Source organism: Scyliorhinus canicula, chromosome 8, assembly GCF_902713615.1.
Source record: "Scyliorhinus canicula chromosome 8, sScyCan1.1, whole genome shotgun sequence".
NCBI classification, from domain to species: Eukaryota; Metazoa; Chordata; class Chondrichthyes; order Carcharhiniformes; family Scyliorhinidae; genus Scyliorhinus; species Scyliorhinus canicula.
In genome coordinates this window covers 1,698,684-1,716,717 of record NC_052153.1, presented here as the reverse complement: position 1 = coordinate 1,716,717, position 18,034 = coordinate 1,698,684, and the positions used below count along the sequence as shown (strand labels likewise).

Here is an 18,034-nt window from a genome sequence, read left to right as displayed (position 1 = left end):
GGAACGCTTCGGCAAGAAGCATGTGGTAGAAATTTGCAACTCTCTTCTGTCAATGGTAATTGAAGCTAGATCAATTGCCAATTTTAAATCTGGGATTGGTAAATTTTTGTTAATGAAAGATACAAAGGTTTATTGGGCATGTATATAGAGTTAGGTTACAGATCAGCCATGATGTTGTTGAATGGTTAAACAGGCTGACAAATCTAAATGGCCTCTTCTTTATATGTAACTGAAGGAAGAAAGAACTAAGAGCAATCCAGCCCAGGAACAGGCCCTTCGGCCCGCCAAGCCTGTAATGGTCATGATACCAACCTTTGCCAAAACCCTCAGCACTTCTTAATGTCGTATCACTCTACACCCATCCCATCCTATTCATGTGTTTGTCAAGATGCCTTTTGAGCGCCATTAATGTATCTGTTTCCACAACCTCCCCTGGCAACACGTTCCAGGCACTCACCACCCTCTGTGTAAAAAATCTGCCTCAGACATCTCCTAAACTTTGCCCCACAGACCTTAAACCTATGCTCCCTGGTGACTGACCCCTCCACCAGGGGAAGACAGGGTTCGTGGGTGGCAGGAGTGCATGTATGGAATAATAAAAATAATCTTTATTAGTGTCAAAAGTAGGCTTAACCTAACACTGCAATGAAGTTACTGTGGGAATCAAAAACAATACTTGGGCAGTTTTTTAACACCGCTTCCCTGACCTTCATTAATGTGTTGTTCATTTTGTTTATGTCCCATACATGCTCCTGTCAACGCTGTCTGGTGAAAATCACAATTACTGAAAATGATTGAGAAGCTACTGATGAGCTTAGGTCATATTGTATCATCACGTGTACCTCCAGATGACAAAATATTCCACTAAACGCACAGTGGCGGTGTAGCCTCTGCTTTTCAGAATGGGCTGGCAGGGAGCAATCCTAAACACCAGGAAAAGTCCTGGAATCTTCTGTCATGAAAGTGGAATTTTCCTTATTCAGTCACTGCTATCCAGCGGGCTCATTCGATGGCCGTAATTCCACATGTATGGCATAAGATCAAACTGCCATTAAGATACTTACCTTCAACGCTGGGCCAAAATGAGGCACTGGGAGATGCTAAAGCCAGAAAGCAATCATCGAAATGAACCAGATCCAACCTGGTCACAGTGACCACTTTCCAAACATGATTGCCGTTGTGGATATGGGTTTATGTTGCACTCAGATTCCATTCATTTATTTATATTCATATCTGTTAAACTCTGGCACAAATTAGTGAGCAGCTGCTTAACCCAGCATCGGTCTCTCTTTGTCAAAAAGAAATAGGAACGCGCGAGTTTGAGAAGAGACAGCTTTCATTATGGGAGGAGCCTGCTTAACTGAGGGGCTGTGAAGGATGTGTTTTATTGTGGAACCATGTTGGGTACAGTACAAAGCAAGAAAGACAGCAAAGACTGATGGTCAGCATCCACATTAAAATGCATAAGCGTTTAAGTCCTGTCCATTTACAAGGGGAATGTGTCACTGATTTTAATTTAATTAAAGCCAGTGGAAATGCAAAGTAAGGTATTATTGTATCCCACTGTGAACAGGTTATAGACTGCCGAAGGTGTTTCACTTTACCACTGCTGAACCTATACATGCTTTCCCTCCTCTGTGTCACATACCTGACGGCATGTTTAAGGATACATCACATCAGGGGAAATGACTGAATTTAAAAAAAAACTTTCTCTATTTTTGAAAAGACTTGCACAAAATGATAAGCATTTGATGAAGTGATGGAAAAATGCAGAATAGATACTTCATTCCAGGTCAAATGGTGCATACAAGTACAAATATTGCCGATCTTTAAAAAAATGTCACACATGGTTTAAAAGATTCAATGGTTTTCCTTTAAAACTCAGTATTAAATACTTTGCAATTTGGCACAAATGTGGCATGCCTGTTGGATGCTTAAGCTGGCAACAAGAATCAATTTTCAAATCTATAGTAAAGAAAAATCAAGGTTGTGATGTAGAATACTGGTGTGGTTTGAGTTCTGCTAATGTTGTCCTCAAAAACCGACATAGTAAATTTCCAGGGCAGACTGAGCATTCACCTTATCCCCATATGATCAGGCATCTGCCTCAAATACATGCTGGCTAGATACTTTCCATTTTGAAGATCCAACACAAATAATATTTTTGATACATTAAGCAGGTGTAAAAAAGTATTAAATGCTGGTTTCGGCTGCATCTATGCCAGTACTGATGGACAATAATTGACTCAGCTTTATTGAGTTATTTTCCCTCTTTTAGTTTATCTTTTAAGTTTATATTTTGTGATTACTCATATAAAACATCTTTAATTTACCTGAACTGCTCCTGTACAGAACTCCAGCTTACTTGCACACTAGAATGAAAAAAACCCTCTCTGTGCCTTTGTATTCTGCAGAAGTCAGCAACTGTTCCTCACTGAAGTGGGATAATTCAAAGTAAATATTCTGCAAAAATTTAGTTGTCAAACTCAGAAGTTGAAGGATTCTATGACGTTCCTTTTTTAGGGAATTGAAGGTTGACTCCCTTTTTTCTGGAGTTGTAGGTCTCAAAGATGGGTTCTGATTCGTAATGTCAAGCGAATTGAAATGTTTCAAAGTTATCTTCAGTTTCCCGGTTATACTGTCACATAGCGTTGAGTTTCTATATATAAAAGTATCTTGGGCTGGTTAGAGAAAAGTAGTCTCCAGATAAACAGCAGTGATTTGACTTTTTAAAGTAATTATGATAGGTATTATTCTGCAAAATTGTTGTTAGTGTTTCACTTAATCACATTTACAACCTCATAACTAAATTATCTCAATTTTAAGACACATAATAAATCTCTTGTGTCCCTTTTAAAAATCAAAGATTGGACACTTTAATGACTGCACGGTACACAGCTTGCCAAGGCATGGCAAATCATTGCAAATTCTACATTCCTGCTGGTAAAATAGTTGTGTGTTATATTTACCAGGCTTAAATGCCATTTTGTTGTTTTTAATTAAATAAATCATGGCAACCACCTTTGAGGAAGTGATTGGCATGCATCTCTGTTAAAACTTCAGGGTTAACAGCAAACCTCAAAAGGTGTTATCAGCGGCTTGTCTATTTTAAAAAATATATGCTTTGAATGCACAGCCCGCACAGCACTGCAGCGCATAACACAACTAGGCCTTTTCAATTTGAACAACATTTTCAACAGAAACAAGTTACCTTGGCAAGTGCGTGATGGCGGAGATGCAAAAAAGTTGTTCAAAGTTCTAAACTAGTGTGCCACTTTTCATGTCAAACACATAGGGCATTGGCAGCATATTTTAGTAAATATATATTAAACTTAAAAGTATAAATAAAAAGGTGTATTCATCACTTTGAATCGTACAACCAAGTGGGGTTCTCATGTCATAGAACACTTGCACTATGCAATAAATTGATTGCTTTATTCCAGGCATCAACTGTTATTTCTATTACAATTAGTTCTGACCTCATGCTGCTGAAGAAATGTTCACTGATCAGAGATATTCAAACAGTAAGAGTTCAAGTGAAATTCTTGTATAGATTTTCTGTTGTCTAAATCCTTGCACACTGCTACCATTAATAAGATGTTTTCTGATCTATAAAAGGTATTTTACTTCTGTGTCTCTATTGTCTGTGTGGACTACATAAATAAGTAATGTGACAAATTAACCAGCCTATGTAATATAGGCTGCAAATGTGTTACAATAGAATGCTCGAGCAAAACTTAATTTGCAGGTGAAACTACCAATCAAAATGGATAAATATTGACCACAATGAGCAAAGATAGAAATATTTTCAGTTTCTACTCGGCAGTAGAAATATTTAGTTGAAGCAGAATTGTGCCAGGACTGTGAAAACTATTTTCAAGTCAATTATTTATTTTTTTAACAATAATTTTTATTCAGATTTTCACAAAATATCAATAACAGAAAATATTAACAAAAAACAAAATATTAACAATTTAAGAAAAACAAAAAAGAACCAACCCCCCCCCCCCCCCCCCCCCCGTGAAATACAAAAAGAAGAGATTAACACCCGTCATAACCAAAGAACACATGTACACGCCCCTTCAACCCAACCCACTGAAACGAAGAAGAATCCTTCGCCGGGCTACTTGGGACGCAAAGGCCAGAACACCGGCTTCTTTCGCCTCCTGCACTCCCGGCTCCACTGCAACCCCAAATATTGCGAGTCCCCAGCCTGGCTTGACCCTGGATCCTACCACCCTCGACACCGTGCTTACTACCCCCTTCCAAAATTCCCCCAGGGCCGGGCATGCCCAGAACATATGGGCATGGTTTGCTGGGCTCCCCGAGCACCTAGTACACCTGTCCTCGCCCCCAAAGAACCTACTCATCCTTGTCCCGGTCATATGTAGCACCTTGAACTGTATGCGGCTAAGCCTCGCACATGAAGAGGAGTTCACTCTTTCCAGAGCATCCGCCCACGTCCCCTCCTTAATGTCCTCACCCAGATCCTCTTCCCATTTACCCTTCAGCTCCTCCACCGAGGCCTCGTCTACCTCCTGCATCACTTGGTATATGTCCGAAATCCTCCCCACTCCAACCCACACCCCATAATGCACCCTGTCCTGGACGCCACGTGGGGGTAACAGAGGGAACCCCACCACCTGCCGCCTAGCAAATGCCCTTACCTGCATATACCTAAAAATGTTCCCGGGGGAGCCCGAAATTCTCCTGTAACTCAACTAGGCTCGCAAACTTCCCATCTACAAACAGGTCCCTCAACCTCCTAACACCTGCCCTTTGCCAACTCAGGAACCCGCCATCGATTCTCCCTGGAACAAACGGGTGGTTCCCCCGTATCGGGGACCCCATTGAGACCCCCACCTCCCCCCTGTGCCGTCTCCATTGCCCCCAAATTTTGAGGGTAGCCGCCACACCAGGCTCGTGGTATATCTCGTTGGAGGGAGCGGCAACGGCACCGTTACAAGCGCCTCCAAGCTCGTGTCCACACAGGACGCCATCTCCATCCTCTTCCATGCTGCCCCTTCCCCGTCCATTACCCACTTACGCACCATCGCTGCGTTGGCAGCCCAATAGTACCCACAGAGGTTGGGCAGCGCCAGCCCCCCCCCCCACCATGTGCCTTCCTCCACTGAGCTTCCGCCTTTCTGGTGGTCAGTAAGTCGAACTTGGCCTGAAGACTACACCGCTCCCCCAGCAATCCCTCCTCCAGAGCCTCCGCGTATCTCCTATCCGCCCTCACCAGCTCCCCCAACAACCTCTCCCTCTCTCTCTGCTCTCTCCTCTCTCTATGGGCTCGGATGGAGATCAACTCCCCTCTAATCACCGCCTTCAATGCCTCCCAGACCGTCCCCACTCGAACCTCCCCATTATCATTGGCCTCCAGGTACCTCTTGATAAAGCCCCGAACCCACCCGCCCAGCTCCTCATCTCCCACCTCCAAGCGCCAGAGCGGGCGCTGGTCTCTCTCCTCCCCCAGCTCGAGGTCCACCCAGTGCGGGGCATGATCCGAAATGGCTATCGCCAAATATTCGGCATCCTCCACCCTCGAAACCAGCCCCCTGCTCATAATAAAAATATCGATCCGGGAATAGTCCTTATGCAAGTGGGAGAGGAATGAAAACTCCCTGGCCCTCGACCTCGCAAATCTCCAAGGATCCACCCCTCCCATCTGGTCCATAAACCCCTTCAACACCTTAGCCGCCACTGGCCTCCTACCCGTCCTGGAACTGGATTGATCCAATGGGGGATCCAGCACTGTATTGAAGTCCCCCTCCCCCCCCAATATCAGGACCCCCGTCTCCAGATCTGGAATGCGGCCCAACATGCGCCACGTAAAACCCGCATCGTCCCAGTTCGGGGCGTACACGTTGACCAGCACCACCCGCTCCCCCTGCAGCTTGCCGCTCACCATCACATACCTCCCGCCGCTGTCCGCCACCACATTCGACGCCTCAAACGACGCCCTCTTTCCCACCAGGATCACCACCCCTCAATCCAGCCCACCCATCCCTTCCTCAGTCTAACCTGGTCCGCCACCTTCAGGTGCGTCCCCTGAAGCATAGCCATGTCCGCCTTCAGCCCCCTCAGGTGCGCGAACACGCGGGCCCGTTTTACCGGCCCATTCAGTCCCCTCACATTCCAGGTGATCAGCCGGATCAGGGGGCTTCCTGCCCCCTCCCCGCCATCTAGCCATAACCATAACCATTCCACCGTGGGGAACGAGCCAAGCGGGGGGCGCTAGCCTGCCCGCCACTGGCCAGCGCCCCCCGCTCGGCTCGTTCCCCACGGTGGCAAACCCCCATCCCGACCCCCCCTGCATACTCCAGCTCCTTCGTGGCCATTACAGCAGCAACCCGGTACCCCCCCCCCCCACAAGCTAGGACCCCTCCTAGCCGCGTTATTCCCTCCATAATACTCCCATAAGTCAGCTGACTCCTGCTGACCCCGGCAACTCCCGCCACTCCTCCGACCCCTCCCAGCGTGGGGCTACCCCTCCTCCCCAGTGCCCACCAGCAGGCTTTCCTCCTCCCCCACCCGCTCTCACGTGGGAAAAAAAACCCGCGCTTCACAGCTCCAACCCTGCCCCCATCCACCCTCAGCGCGGGAAAAAGCCCGCGCTTTCCACCTGCCCGACCCCGCCTCCTCTAAAGCAGCTCCCATTGTCGGCCCAAGCCCCTCGCGGGGCCCCACCTTCAGCTCCCCACACTGCAAATCTACCCCCCACCTCGAGCCCATCCACTGAACCCTCGCAAAAAGACAGCGCCCCGCCCGCCCTGAAAACCACACAGAACCAACATTTAACAGAAAGCCCCCCCTCAGAAAATAACACAGTTACATACAGACCCCCGCACCCAACCCTCAACTTCTCGGCCTGCACAAAGGCCCACGCCACCTCCGGGGACTCGAAGTAAAAGTGTCGGTCCTTGTAGGTGACTCACAGACGCTCCGGCTGCAACATGCCAAACTTCACTCCTTTGCTGTGTAGCACCGCCTTCGTCCGGTTGTACCCAGCCCTCCACTTAGCCACCTCCGCACTCCAGTCCTGGTAGATCCACACCACCACGTTCTCCCACTTGCTACTCCGCTCCTTCTTGGCCCACCTGAGCACACACTCCCGGTCATTGAACCGGTGGAACCGCACCAGCACCACCCGTGGCGGCTCATTCGGCCTCCTTGCCAGTATTCTGTGGGCCCCCTCCAGATCCAGGGGCCCCTGGAAGGACCCAGTTCCCATCAGCGAATTCAGGAGGATGACCACGTAGGCTCCCAAGTCCTACCCCTCCAGCCCCTCCGGGATGCCCAGGATCCGCAAATTTTTCCGCCTAGACCGGTTCTCCATCTCCTCGAACCGCTCCTGCCAATTTTTATGGAGCGCCTCATGCATCTCCACCTTTACCGCGAGGGCTGAGGCCTCATCCTCTCTTTCAGAGGCTTGCTGTTGGAGCTCCCGGATTGCCACCCCCTGGGCTGTCTGAGTCTCCAGCAGCTTGTCAATGGAAGCCTTCAGCGGCTCTAGCAGCTCCGCTTTGAGCTCCCGAAAGCAGCGATGGAGAGTCTCCTGCTGCTCCTGCGCCCACTGCCTCCATTCCTCTAGGTCTCCGCCGGCCGCCAGCTTGTGCTTCTTCCCCCGCTTTTTCTTAGGCGCTGCCACCGCTCTCTTGCTTGCCCCACTCCTGATCCAGGCCATACACCGATGGGGAACTGCTGCTGACTCCTTCCCACGTCGGGAATCGTCGAAAAAGTGCTGCTGGGGGCCCTAAAAAGAGCCCAAAGGTCCGTTCCTGGCGGGAGCTGCCGAACGTGCGGCTTAGCTCCGCATAGCCGCAACCGGAAGTCCTTCAAGTCAATTATTAATCAAAATTCAGTACCATCTTCATTGTTTCATTCACATTGTCCAATCCCATAATTTTGAACATAGTTGTGCAAGAGACATGTCTTTGAGTGAGTGACATCACAGCATGATTTGCAATTAACCTGGGATTTTAAAAGTTGTATTGACTTCGAATTAAGTAACATTTCATGAATGTTAATTATTTGAGTGGGCATTTTACTTGTGATTGAGGTTTTGACACAGATAGGTGTTTCCTTGTTGTGTCATTCTTTATATTGTATACAAACACACAACTTCCCGTGCAAGTGTCATCCTCGTCCTTTTTGCTCGCCGCTTTTCCTGCCTCAGTCTTTTCCCGTCCATCAGGTCGGAGTCTTTTATAAACCTGAAACAATTTCTCTAAAACTGCTTAGAAAGAAATCAATGTTCCTCCTAGATTTCAAATGTCTTAAAGGCATCACAGAGATACTTTTCTTTCAAAATGGATCTGTTTGGTAATGTTGAAAAAGTGACCTGTCTGTTTACATAGGTAATGTACATAGATTTACATAGAATTTACAGTGCAGAAGGAGGCCATTCAGCCCATCGAGTCTGCACCGGCTCTTGGAAAGAGCACCCTACCCAAGGTCAACACCTCCACCCTATCCCCATAACCCAGTAACCCCACCCAACACTAAGGGCAATTTTGGACACGAAGGGCAATTTATCATGGCCAATCCACCTAACCTGCACATCTTTGGACTGTGGGAGGAAACCGGAGCACCCGGAGGAAACCCACGCACACTGGGGAGGATGTGCAGACTCCACACAGACAGTGACCCAAGCCAGAATCGAACCTGGGACCCTGGAGCTGTGAAGCGATTGTGCTAACCACAATGCTACCGTGCTGCCCTGTTATGCCCCTGTCAGAGTGTGGAAACAGTAACAAATGACATTTCTAATGGAGTGAAATGTAAAGGATGTGCGGGTTACTCCCACATACCTGAGCAAAGCCATTGTTCCTCAGGGATTGGGTATTGTAATCCAGCATTAGTGAGTGTATGGAAGGATAATAGCTGATTGCAAGGCTGGTGAAGGGATATTAGAAGGTCGTCCGTTTTGTTTTGCGCTGACTGTTAAGTGCCACAGGTTGAACAAAGGGAAAAGTGAAGTGGTTTCGTTATAGTGCTATCTCCTCTCCCGCAGCGCAGGAGAAGACAAGCAAATCAATTTGCTGGGGTAAGATCAAACGGGAAAAATGGGAACAATGGGGAAAGTGAGGAGAGAAGCCTCACTGCCCGCCAAATGGGATGTCGCACATTACCTGACCACTGGCTTATTGAACTACTGAAACCCTCCTCTCACTCCATTCCTCTTGGTCTCTGCCAATCATATCCTCGTGTGGCTGACAAGTTACCAAGAGACTGTGGCTTCAACATAAAAGTGTTTTTTTTTGTGTCTAAAGCAGCCCGAATTTCCAAAGATGACACACCATCCACTGGTGATGTGCCAAGATGAAATGAAAGGCCTAACTGGTCTCGAAGCTGCACAGATAAAAGTAATCAAATGACACCGGTGGAATGCAAATTGCCATTCTCGACTCTGCCACTTACAGAGGCATGAAACGGCTCTGACAGGAATCGCCATTAGGACAAAAATATGGTGTTAAGCAACAGACAGACCGAGAACCCAGCAGGCAGAAACATTTCACAAGGGGTGACTGAATAGTCATCAAAAAAACAAAATGTTCACTGCTGCCCTGGAAGGCTCTTCTGTCAGATAGAATGAAAAGCAGTCAGCTGCCTCTCCAAGAAACGGGTACAACTAAACGTAACCACAGACTAAACCTTATACACTGTACACTGGCAGAGAAAGGAAGTGACACATGAATGCAGGCCACACTCCTCAGCTGCCTGCGCTTGACAATTTGAGGCCTTCTCCACTTCACACAGGCTTTGATCACTGACACTGGACAAGCGCATTAACCGAATAGCAGAAAAATCAGCAAACCTTACAAATCCAATCAATGTGTCTCCTCTTTAAAGCTCATTACACACCTCATAACCCTTAGAGTAAAGGGAATGAGGGAAAAACTAACAACACAAGCCCAGGAAGGGGGGAGGACTGTTGTGAGTTACAGCATTGACTTTTACACTCACAGTCACATACAGACACACAGTCACACACACACACATAGACACAATCTCACACACAGACAGAAATTCCCATACACACCGTCACACACATGAAGGCACACAGGCAGAAAGACACAAACACACATAGACACGGTCGCTCACACAGTCACACGGGCATATACATCCAGTCACACATACAAAAGGCACAACACAGGCATACATACATACAGTGTCACACACACAGTCACACAGAAAGACAACAGTCACAGATTGACACGTTCTCACATACAGTCACACAGGCAGAAGGACAACACCCAGTCCTGCATAGATACAGCCTCACATTCAGTCACACGGGAAAAAAGGCACAACAGTCACACATAGACAGCCTCACATGCAGTCACACAGTAACAACAGTCACACATACACACAGTCTCAAATGCAGTCACAGTCACAACACAGTCACACATAGACAGTCTCACATGCAGTCACACAGTCACAACAGTCACACATACACACAGTCTCAAATGCAGTCACAGTCACAACACAGTCACACAGACAGTCTCACATGCAGTCACACAGTAACAACAGTCACACATACACACAGTCTCAAATGCAGTCACAGTCACAACACACAGTCACACATAGACAGTCTCACATGCAGTCACACAGTCACAACACACAGTCACATAGACAGCCTCACATGCAGTCACACAGTAACAACACACAGTCACATAGACAGCCTCACATGCAGTCACACAGTAACAACAGTCACACATATACAGTCTCAAATGCAGTCACAGTCACAACACAGTCACACAGACAGTCTCACATGCAGTCACACAGTAACAACAGTCACACATACACACAGTCTCAAATGCAGTCACAGTCACAACACAGTCACACATAGACAGTCTCACATGCAGTCACACAGTCACAACACACAGTCACATAGACAGCCTCACATGCAGTCACACAGTAACAACAGTCACACATATACACAGTCTCAAATGCAGTCACAGTCACAACATAGTCACACAGACAGTCTCACATGCAGTCACACAGTCACAACACAGTCACGCATAGACTGTCTCACATGGAGACAGTCACACAGTTTCACATGCAGTCAGAACACAGTCACAGTCACACATAGAAACAGTGTCACATGCAGTCACAAACACAGTCACAACACACAGTGACACAGTCACAGCACACATTCACACAGAAAGTCAGACAGTCTCACATGCAGACAGTGTCACATACAGGCACAGATAGACATAGTCACACATAGGCACAGTCTCTCATGCAGACAGTGACACACACAGGCACACCAATAAACACACACAGAACACCTTTCAGTTTTTCACCCCAAAACCAATTGCATCAAAACCGGAAAGCAGGAAAAAATGAAATGCGAGTTGGGGAAAGGTAGCAGTCCCCTGCCCAGCTCACTAACCCCAAACAGGAGAATATCACAGCCTCTGTTACACAAACAGCCCTTGCGGTTGTTGAAGGGGGCTGCGGAGAAACTTAATAAACTTTTTCTGACACATCGGCACAGGAGTAACAACTTGCAGCAATCAGATCAGCAACTGGAGTGAGGAGCAATGAATTGGCGACATATTTACCATTGCTGCATGGTGTCCGGCTGTCAGCTCTCACTCTCTGATAGCTCTGTAACTCAGCGGAGAGCTGGCTGAGCTTCTCAGCCTCTCTGTAACACAGCCTCTCTGTAACTCAGCCTCTCTGTAACTCAGCCTGTCTGCAGCAGAGAACAGCGGAGACCTGTCGGAGCTTCTCACTCTCTCTGCAACTCAGCGGAAAGCTGGCTGAGCTTCTCAGCCTGTCTGTAACTCTGTCTGTCTGTAACTCAGATTCTCTGTAAATCTGTCTGTCTGTAACTCTGTCTGTAACTCTGTCTGTCTGTAACTCAGATTCTCTGTAAATCTGTCTGTCTGTAACTCTGTCTGTAACTCTGTCTGTCTGTAACTCAGATTCACTGTAACTCTGTCTGTCTGTAACTCAGATTCTCTGTAAATCTGTCTGTCTGTAACTCTGTCTGTAACTCTGTCTGTCTGTAACTCAGATTCACTGTAACTCTGTCTGTCTGTAACTCTGTCTGTCTGTAACTCTGTCTGTCTGTAACTCTGTCTGTCTGTAACTCTGTCTGTCTGTAACTCTGTCTGTCTGTAACTCTGTCTGTCTGTAACTCTGTCTGTCTGTAACTCTGTCTGTCTGTAACTCTGTCTGTCTGTAACTCTGTCTGTCTGTAACTCTGTCTGTCTGTAACTCTGTCTGTCTGTAACTCTGTCTGTCTGTAACTCGTCTGTCTGTAACTCTGTCTGTCTGTAACTCTGTCTGTCTGTAACTCAGTCTGTCTGTAACTCTGTCTGTCTGTAACTCTGTCTGTCTGTAACTCTGTCTGTCTGTAACTCAGTCTGTCTGTAACCTCGTCCTGTCTGTAACTCAGTCTGTCTGTAACTCAGTCTGTCTGTAACTCTGTCTGTCTGTAACTCTGTCTGTCTGTAACTCTGTCTGTCTGTAACTCAGTCTGTCTGTAACTCTGTCTGTCTGTAACTCTGTCTGTCTGTAACTCTGTCTGTCTGTAACTCAGTCTGTCTGTAACTCTGTCTGTCTGTAACTCTGTCTGTCTGTAACTCTGTCTGTCTGTAACTCATGTCTGTCTGTAACTCTGTCTGTCTGTAACTCTGTCTGTCTGTAACTCATGTCTGTCTGTAACTCTGTCTGTCTGTAACTCGTCTGTCTGTAACTCAGTCTGTCTGTAACTCTGTCTGTCTGTAACTCTGTCTGTCTGTAACTCTGTCTGTCTGTAACTCTGTCTGTCTGTAACTCTGTCTGTCTGTAACTCTGTCTGTCTGTAACTCTGTCTGTCTGTAACTCTGTCTGTCTGTAACTCTGTCTGTCTGTAACTCAGTCTGTCTGTAACTCTGTCTGTCTGTAACTCTGTCTGTCTGTAACTCGTCTGTCTGTAACTCTGTCTGTCTGTAACTCTGTCTGTCTGTAACTCTGTCTGTCTGTAACTCAGTTTGTCTGTAACTCTGTCTGTCTGTAACTCTGGCTGTAACTCAGTCTGTCTGTAACTCAGTCTGTCTGTAACTCAGTCTGTCTGTAACTCTGTCTGTCTGTAACTCAGTCTGTCTGTAACTCTGTCTGTCTGTAACTCTGTCTGTCTGTAACTCTGTCTGTCTGTAACTCTGTCTGTCTGTAACTCTGTCTGTCTGTAACTCTGTCTGTCTGTAACTCTGTCTGTCTGTAACTCTGTCTGTCTGTAACTCTGTCTGTCTGTAACTCTGTCTGTCTGTAACTCTGTCTGTCTGTAACTCTGTCTGTCTGTAACTCTGTCTGTCTGTAACTCTGTCTGTCTGTAACTCTGTCTGTCTGTAACTCTGTCTGTCTGTAACTCTGTCTGTCTGTAACTCTGTCTGTCTGTAACTCTGTCTGTCTGTAACTCTGTCTGTCTGTAACTCTGTCTGTCTGTAACTCTGTCTGTCTGTAACTCTGTCTGTCTGTAACTCTGTCGGTCTGTAACTCTGTCCTGTCTGTAACTCTGTCTGTCTGTAACTCCGTCTGTCTGTAACTCTGTCTGTCTGTAACTCTGTCTGTCTGTAACTCTGTCTGTCTGTAACTCTGTCTGTAACTCTGTCTGTCTGTAACTCTGTCTGTCTGTAACTCTGTCTGTCTGTAACTCTGTCTGTCTGTAACTCTGTCTGTCTGTAACTCAGTCTGTCTGTAACTCTGTCTGTCTGTAACTCGGTCTGTCTGTAACTCGTCTGTCTGTAACTCTGTCTGTCTGTAACTCTGTCTGTCTGTAACTCTGTCTGTCGTAACTCGTCTGTCTGTAACTCTGTCTCTCTGTAACTCTAGTCTGTCTGTAACTCTGTCTGTCTGTAACTCAGTCTGCCTGTAACTCTGTCTGTCTGTAACTCAGTCTGTCTGTAACTCTGTCTGTCTGTAACTCTGTCTGTCTGTAACTCTGTGTCTGTAACTCAGTCTGTCTGTAACTCTGTCTGTCTGTAACTCAGTCTGTCTGTAACTCTGTACTGTCTGTACTCTGTCTGTCTGTAACTCTGTCTTCTGTAACTACGTCTGTCTGTAACCTCTGTCTGTCTGTAACTCAGCTGTCTGGAACTCTGTCTGTCTGTAACTCTGTTGTCTGTAACTCTGTCTGTCTGTAACTCTGTCTGTCTGTAACTCTGTCTGTCTGTAACTCTGTCTGTCTGTAACTCTGTCTGTCTGTAACTCAGCCTGTCTGTAACTCTGTCTGTCTGTAACTCTGTCTGTCTGTAACACAGTCTGTCTGTAACTCTGTCTGTCTGTAACTCTGTCTGTCTGTAACTCTGTCTGTCTGTAACTCTGTCTGTCTGTAACTCTGTCTGTCTGTAACTCTGTCTGTCTGTAACTCTGTCTGTCTGTAACTCTGTCTGTCTGTAACTCTGTCTGTCTGTAACTCTGTCTGTCTGTAACTCTGTCTGTCTGTAACACTGTCTGTCTGTAACCCTGTCTGTAACTCTGTCTGTCTGTAACTCTGTCTGTCTGTAACCTGTCTGTAACCTCTGTCTGTCTGTAACTATCTGTCTGTAACTCTGTCTGTCTGTAACTCTGTCGTCTGTAACTCTGTCTGTCTGGAACTCTGTCTGTCTGTAACTCTGTCTGTCTGTAAATCTGTCTGTCTGTAACTCCTGGCCTGTCTGTAACTCAGTCTGTCTGTAACTCATGTCTGTCTGTAACTCAGTCTGTCTGTAACTCTGTCTGTCTGTACCTGTCTGTCTGTAACTCCTGTCTTGTCTGTAACTCAGTCTGTCTGTAACTCTGTCTGTCTGTAACTCATGTCTGTCTGTAACTCTGTCTGTAACTCTGTCTGTCGGTAACTCAGTCTGTCTGTAACTCTGTCTGTCTGTAACTCTGTCTGTCTGTAACTCTGTCTGTCTGTAACTCAGTCTGTCTGTAACTCTCTGTCTGTAACTCATGTCTGTCTGTAACTCTGTCTGTCTGTAACTCTGTCTGTCTGTAACTCTGTCTGTCTGTAACTCTGTCTGTCTGTAACTCTGTCTGTCTGTAACTCTGTCTGTCTGTAACTCTGTCTGTCTGTAACTCTGTCTGTCTGTAACTCAGTCTGTCTGTAACTCTGTCTGTCTGTAACTCTGTCTGTCTGTAACTCAGTCTGTCTGTAACTCAGTCTGTCTGTAACTCAGTCTGTCTGTAACTCAGTCTGTCTGTAACTCTGTCTGTCTGTAACTCAGTCTGTCTGTAACTCTGTCTGTCTGTAACTCTGTCTGTCTGTAACTCTGTCTGTCTGTAACTCTGTCTGTCTGTAACTCTGTCTGTCTGTAACTCAGTCTGTCTGTAACTCTGTCTGTCTGTAACTCTGTCTGTCTGTAACTCTGTCTGTCTGTAACTCATGTCTGTCTGTAACTCTGTCTGTCTGTAACTCTGTCTGTCTGTAACTCTGTCTGTCCTGTAACTCTGTCTGTCTGTAACTCTGTCTGTCTGTAACTCTGTCTGTCTGTAACTCTGTCTGTCTGTAACTCATGTCTGTCTGTAACTCTGTCTGTCTGTAACTCTGTCTGTCTGTAACTCTGTCTGTCTGTAACTCTGTCTGTCTGTAACTCTGTCTGTCTGTAACTCTGTCTGTCTGTAACTCTGTCTGTCTGTAACTCTGTCTGTCTGTAACTCTGTCTGTCTGTAACTCTGTCTGTCTGTAACTCTGTCTGTCTGTAACTCAGTCTGTCTGTAACTCTGTCTGTCTGTAACTCTGTCTGTCTGTAACTCTGTCTGTCTGTAACTCAGTCTGTCTGTAACTCTGTCTGTCTGTAACTCTGTCTGTCTGTAACTCAGTCTGTCTGTAACTCTGTCTGTCTGTAACTCTGTCTGTCTGTAACTCTGTCTGTCTGTAACTCTGTCTGTCTGTAACTCTGTCTGTCTGTAACTCAGTCTGTCTGTAACTCTGTCTGTCTGTAACTCTGTCTGTCTGTAACTCTGTCTGTCTGTAACTCTGTCTGTCTGTAACTCTGTCTGTCTGTAACTCTGTCTGTCTGTAACTCTGTCTGTCTGTAACTCTGTCTGTCTGTAACTCTGTCTGTCTGTAACTCTGTCTGTCTGTAACTCTGTCTGTCTGTAACTCTGTCTGTCTGTAACTCTGTCTGTCTGTAACTCTGTCTGTCTGTAACTCAGTCTGTCTGTAACTCAGTCTGTCTGTAACTCTGTCTGTCTGTAACTCTGTCTGTCTGTAACTCTGTCTGTCTGTAACTCAGTCTGTCTGTAACTCTGTCTGTCTGTAACTCAGTCTGTCTGTAACTCTGTCTGTCTGTAACTCAGTCTGTCTGTAACTCTGTCTGTCTGTAACTCTGTCTGTCTGTAACTCTGTCTGTCTGTAACTCTGTCTGTCTGTAACTCTGTCTGTCTGTAACTCAGTCTGTCTGTAACTCTGTCTGTCTGTAACTCTGTCTGTCTGTAACTCTGTCTGTCTGTAACTCTGTCTGTCTGTAACTCTGTCTGTCTGTAACTCAGTCTGTCTGTAACTCTGTCTGTCTGTAACTCTGTCTGTCTGTAACTCTGTCTGTCTGTAACTCTGTCTGTCTGTAACTCTGTCTGTCTGTAACTCTGTCTGTCTGTAACTCTGTCTGTAACTCTGTCTGTCTGTAACTCTGTCTGTCTGTAACTCTGTCTGTCTGTAACTCTGTCTGTCTGTAACTCTGTCTGTCTGTAACTCTGTCTGTCTGTAACTCAGTCTGTCTGTAACTCTGTCTGTCTGTAACTCTGTCTGTCTGTAACTCTGTCTGTCTGTAACTCTGTCTGTCTGTAACTCTGTCTGTCTGTAACTCTGTCTGTCTGTAACTCTGTCTGTCTGTAACTCGGTCTGTCTGTAACTCAGTCTGTCTGTAACTCTGTCTGTCTGTAACTCTGTCTGTCCGTAACTCAGCCTGTCCGTAACTCTGTCTGTCTGTAACTCAGTCTGTCTGTAACTCTGTCTGTCTGTAACTCTGTCTATCTGTAACTCAGCCTGTCTGTAACTCTGTCTGTCTGTAACTCAGTCTGTCTGTAACTCTGTCTGTCTGTAACCCAGTCTGTCTGTAACTCTGTCTGTAATTCTGTCTGTCTGTAACTCTGTCTGTCTGTAACTCTGTCTGTCTGTAACTCTGTCTGTCTGTAACTCAGTCTGTCTGTAACTCAGCCTGTCTGTAACTCAGTCTGTCTGTAACTCTGTCTGTCTGTAACTCTGTCTGTCTGTAACACAGTCTGTCCGTACCTCTGTCTGTCTGTAACTCAGTCTGTCTGTAACTCTGTCTGTCTGTAAGTCTGTCTGTCTGTAACTCTGTCTGTCTGCAACTCAGTCTGTCTGTAACTCAGTTTGTCTGTAACTCTGTCTGTCTGTAATCAGTCTGTCTGTAACTCAGTCTGTCTGTAATTCAGTCTGTCTGTAACTCAGTCTGTCTATTACTCTCTCTGTCTGTAACTCAGTCTGTCTGTAACTCTGTCTGTCTGTAACTCTATCTGTCTGTAACTCAGTCTGTCTGTAAGTCTGTCTGTCTGTAATTCTGTCTGTCTGTAACTCTGTCTGTCTGTAACTCTGTCTGTAACTCAGTCTGTCTGTAACTCTGTCTGTCTGTAACTCAGGCTGTCTGTAACTCTGTCTGTAACTCTGCCTGTCTGTAACTCTATCTGTCTGTAACTCAGTCTGTCTGTAACTCAGGCTGTCTGTAACTCAGTCTGTCTGTAACTCTGTCTGTCTGTAACTCTGTCTGTCTGTAATTCAGTCTGTCTTTAACTCAGTCTGTCTGTAACTCAGCTGTCTGTAACTCTGTCTGTCTGTAACTCTGTCTGTCTGTAACTCTGTCTGTCTGTAACTCTGTCTGTCTGTAACTCAGTCTGTCTGTAACTCTGTCTGTCTGTAACTCAGTCTGTCTGTAACTCAGTCTGTCTGTAACTCTGTCTGTCTGTAACTCTGTCTGTCTGTAACTCTGTCTGTCTGTAACTCTGTCTGTCTGTAACTCTGTCTGTCTGTAACTCTGTCTGTCTGTAACTCTGTCTGTCTGTAACTCTGTCTGTCTGTAACTCTGTCTGTCTGTAA

At 46.2% G+C, this 18,034-nt stretch overlaps 1 protein-coding gene across 3 annotated transcripts in view; it reads right to left on the bottom strand.

Annotated features, from left to right (window-relative positions):
* Positions 1-18,034, bottom strand: part of bnc2 (basonuclin 2) — a 604,271-nt gene that overhangs the window by 558,497 nt on the left and 27,740 nt on the right. The window contains exon 1 of one of the 3 annotated variants that reach the window (XM_038804007.1): positions 11,574-11,681. The exons of the other annotated variants lie outside the window; for them this stretch is intronic. Coding sequence (XP_038659935.1) covers positions 11,574-11,576 — 3 coding nt within the window. The 5' untranslated portion in view covers positions 11,577-11,681. Of the gene's footprint in view, positions 1-11,573; positions 11,682-18,034 lie in introns of those variants that run through there. 3 annotated transcript variants of the gene reach the window in all.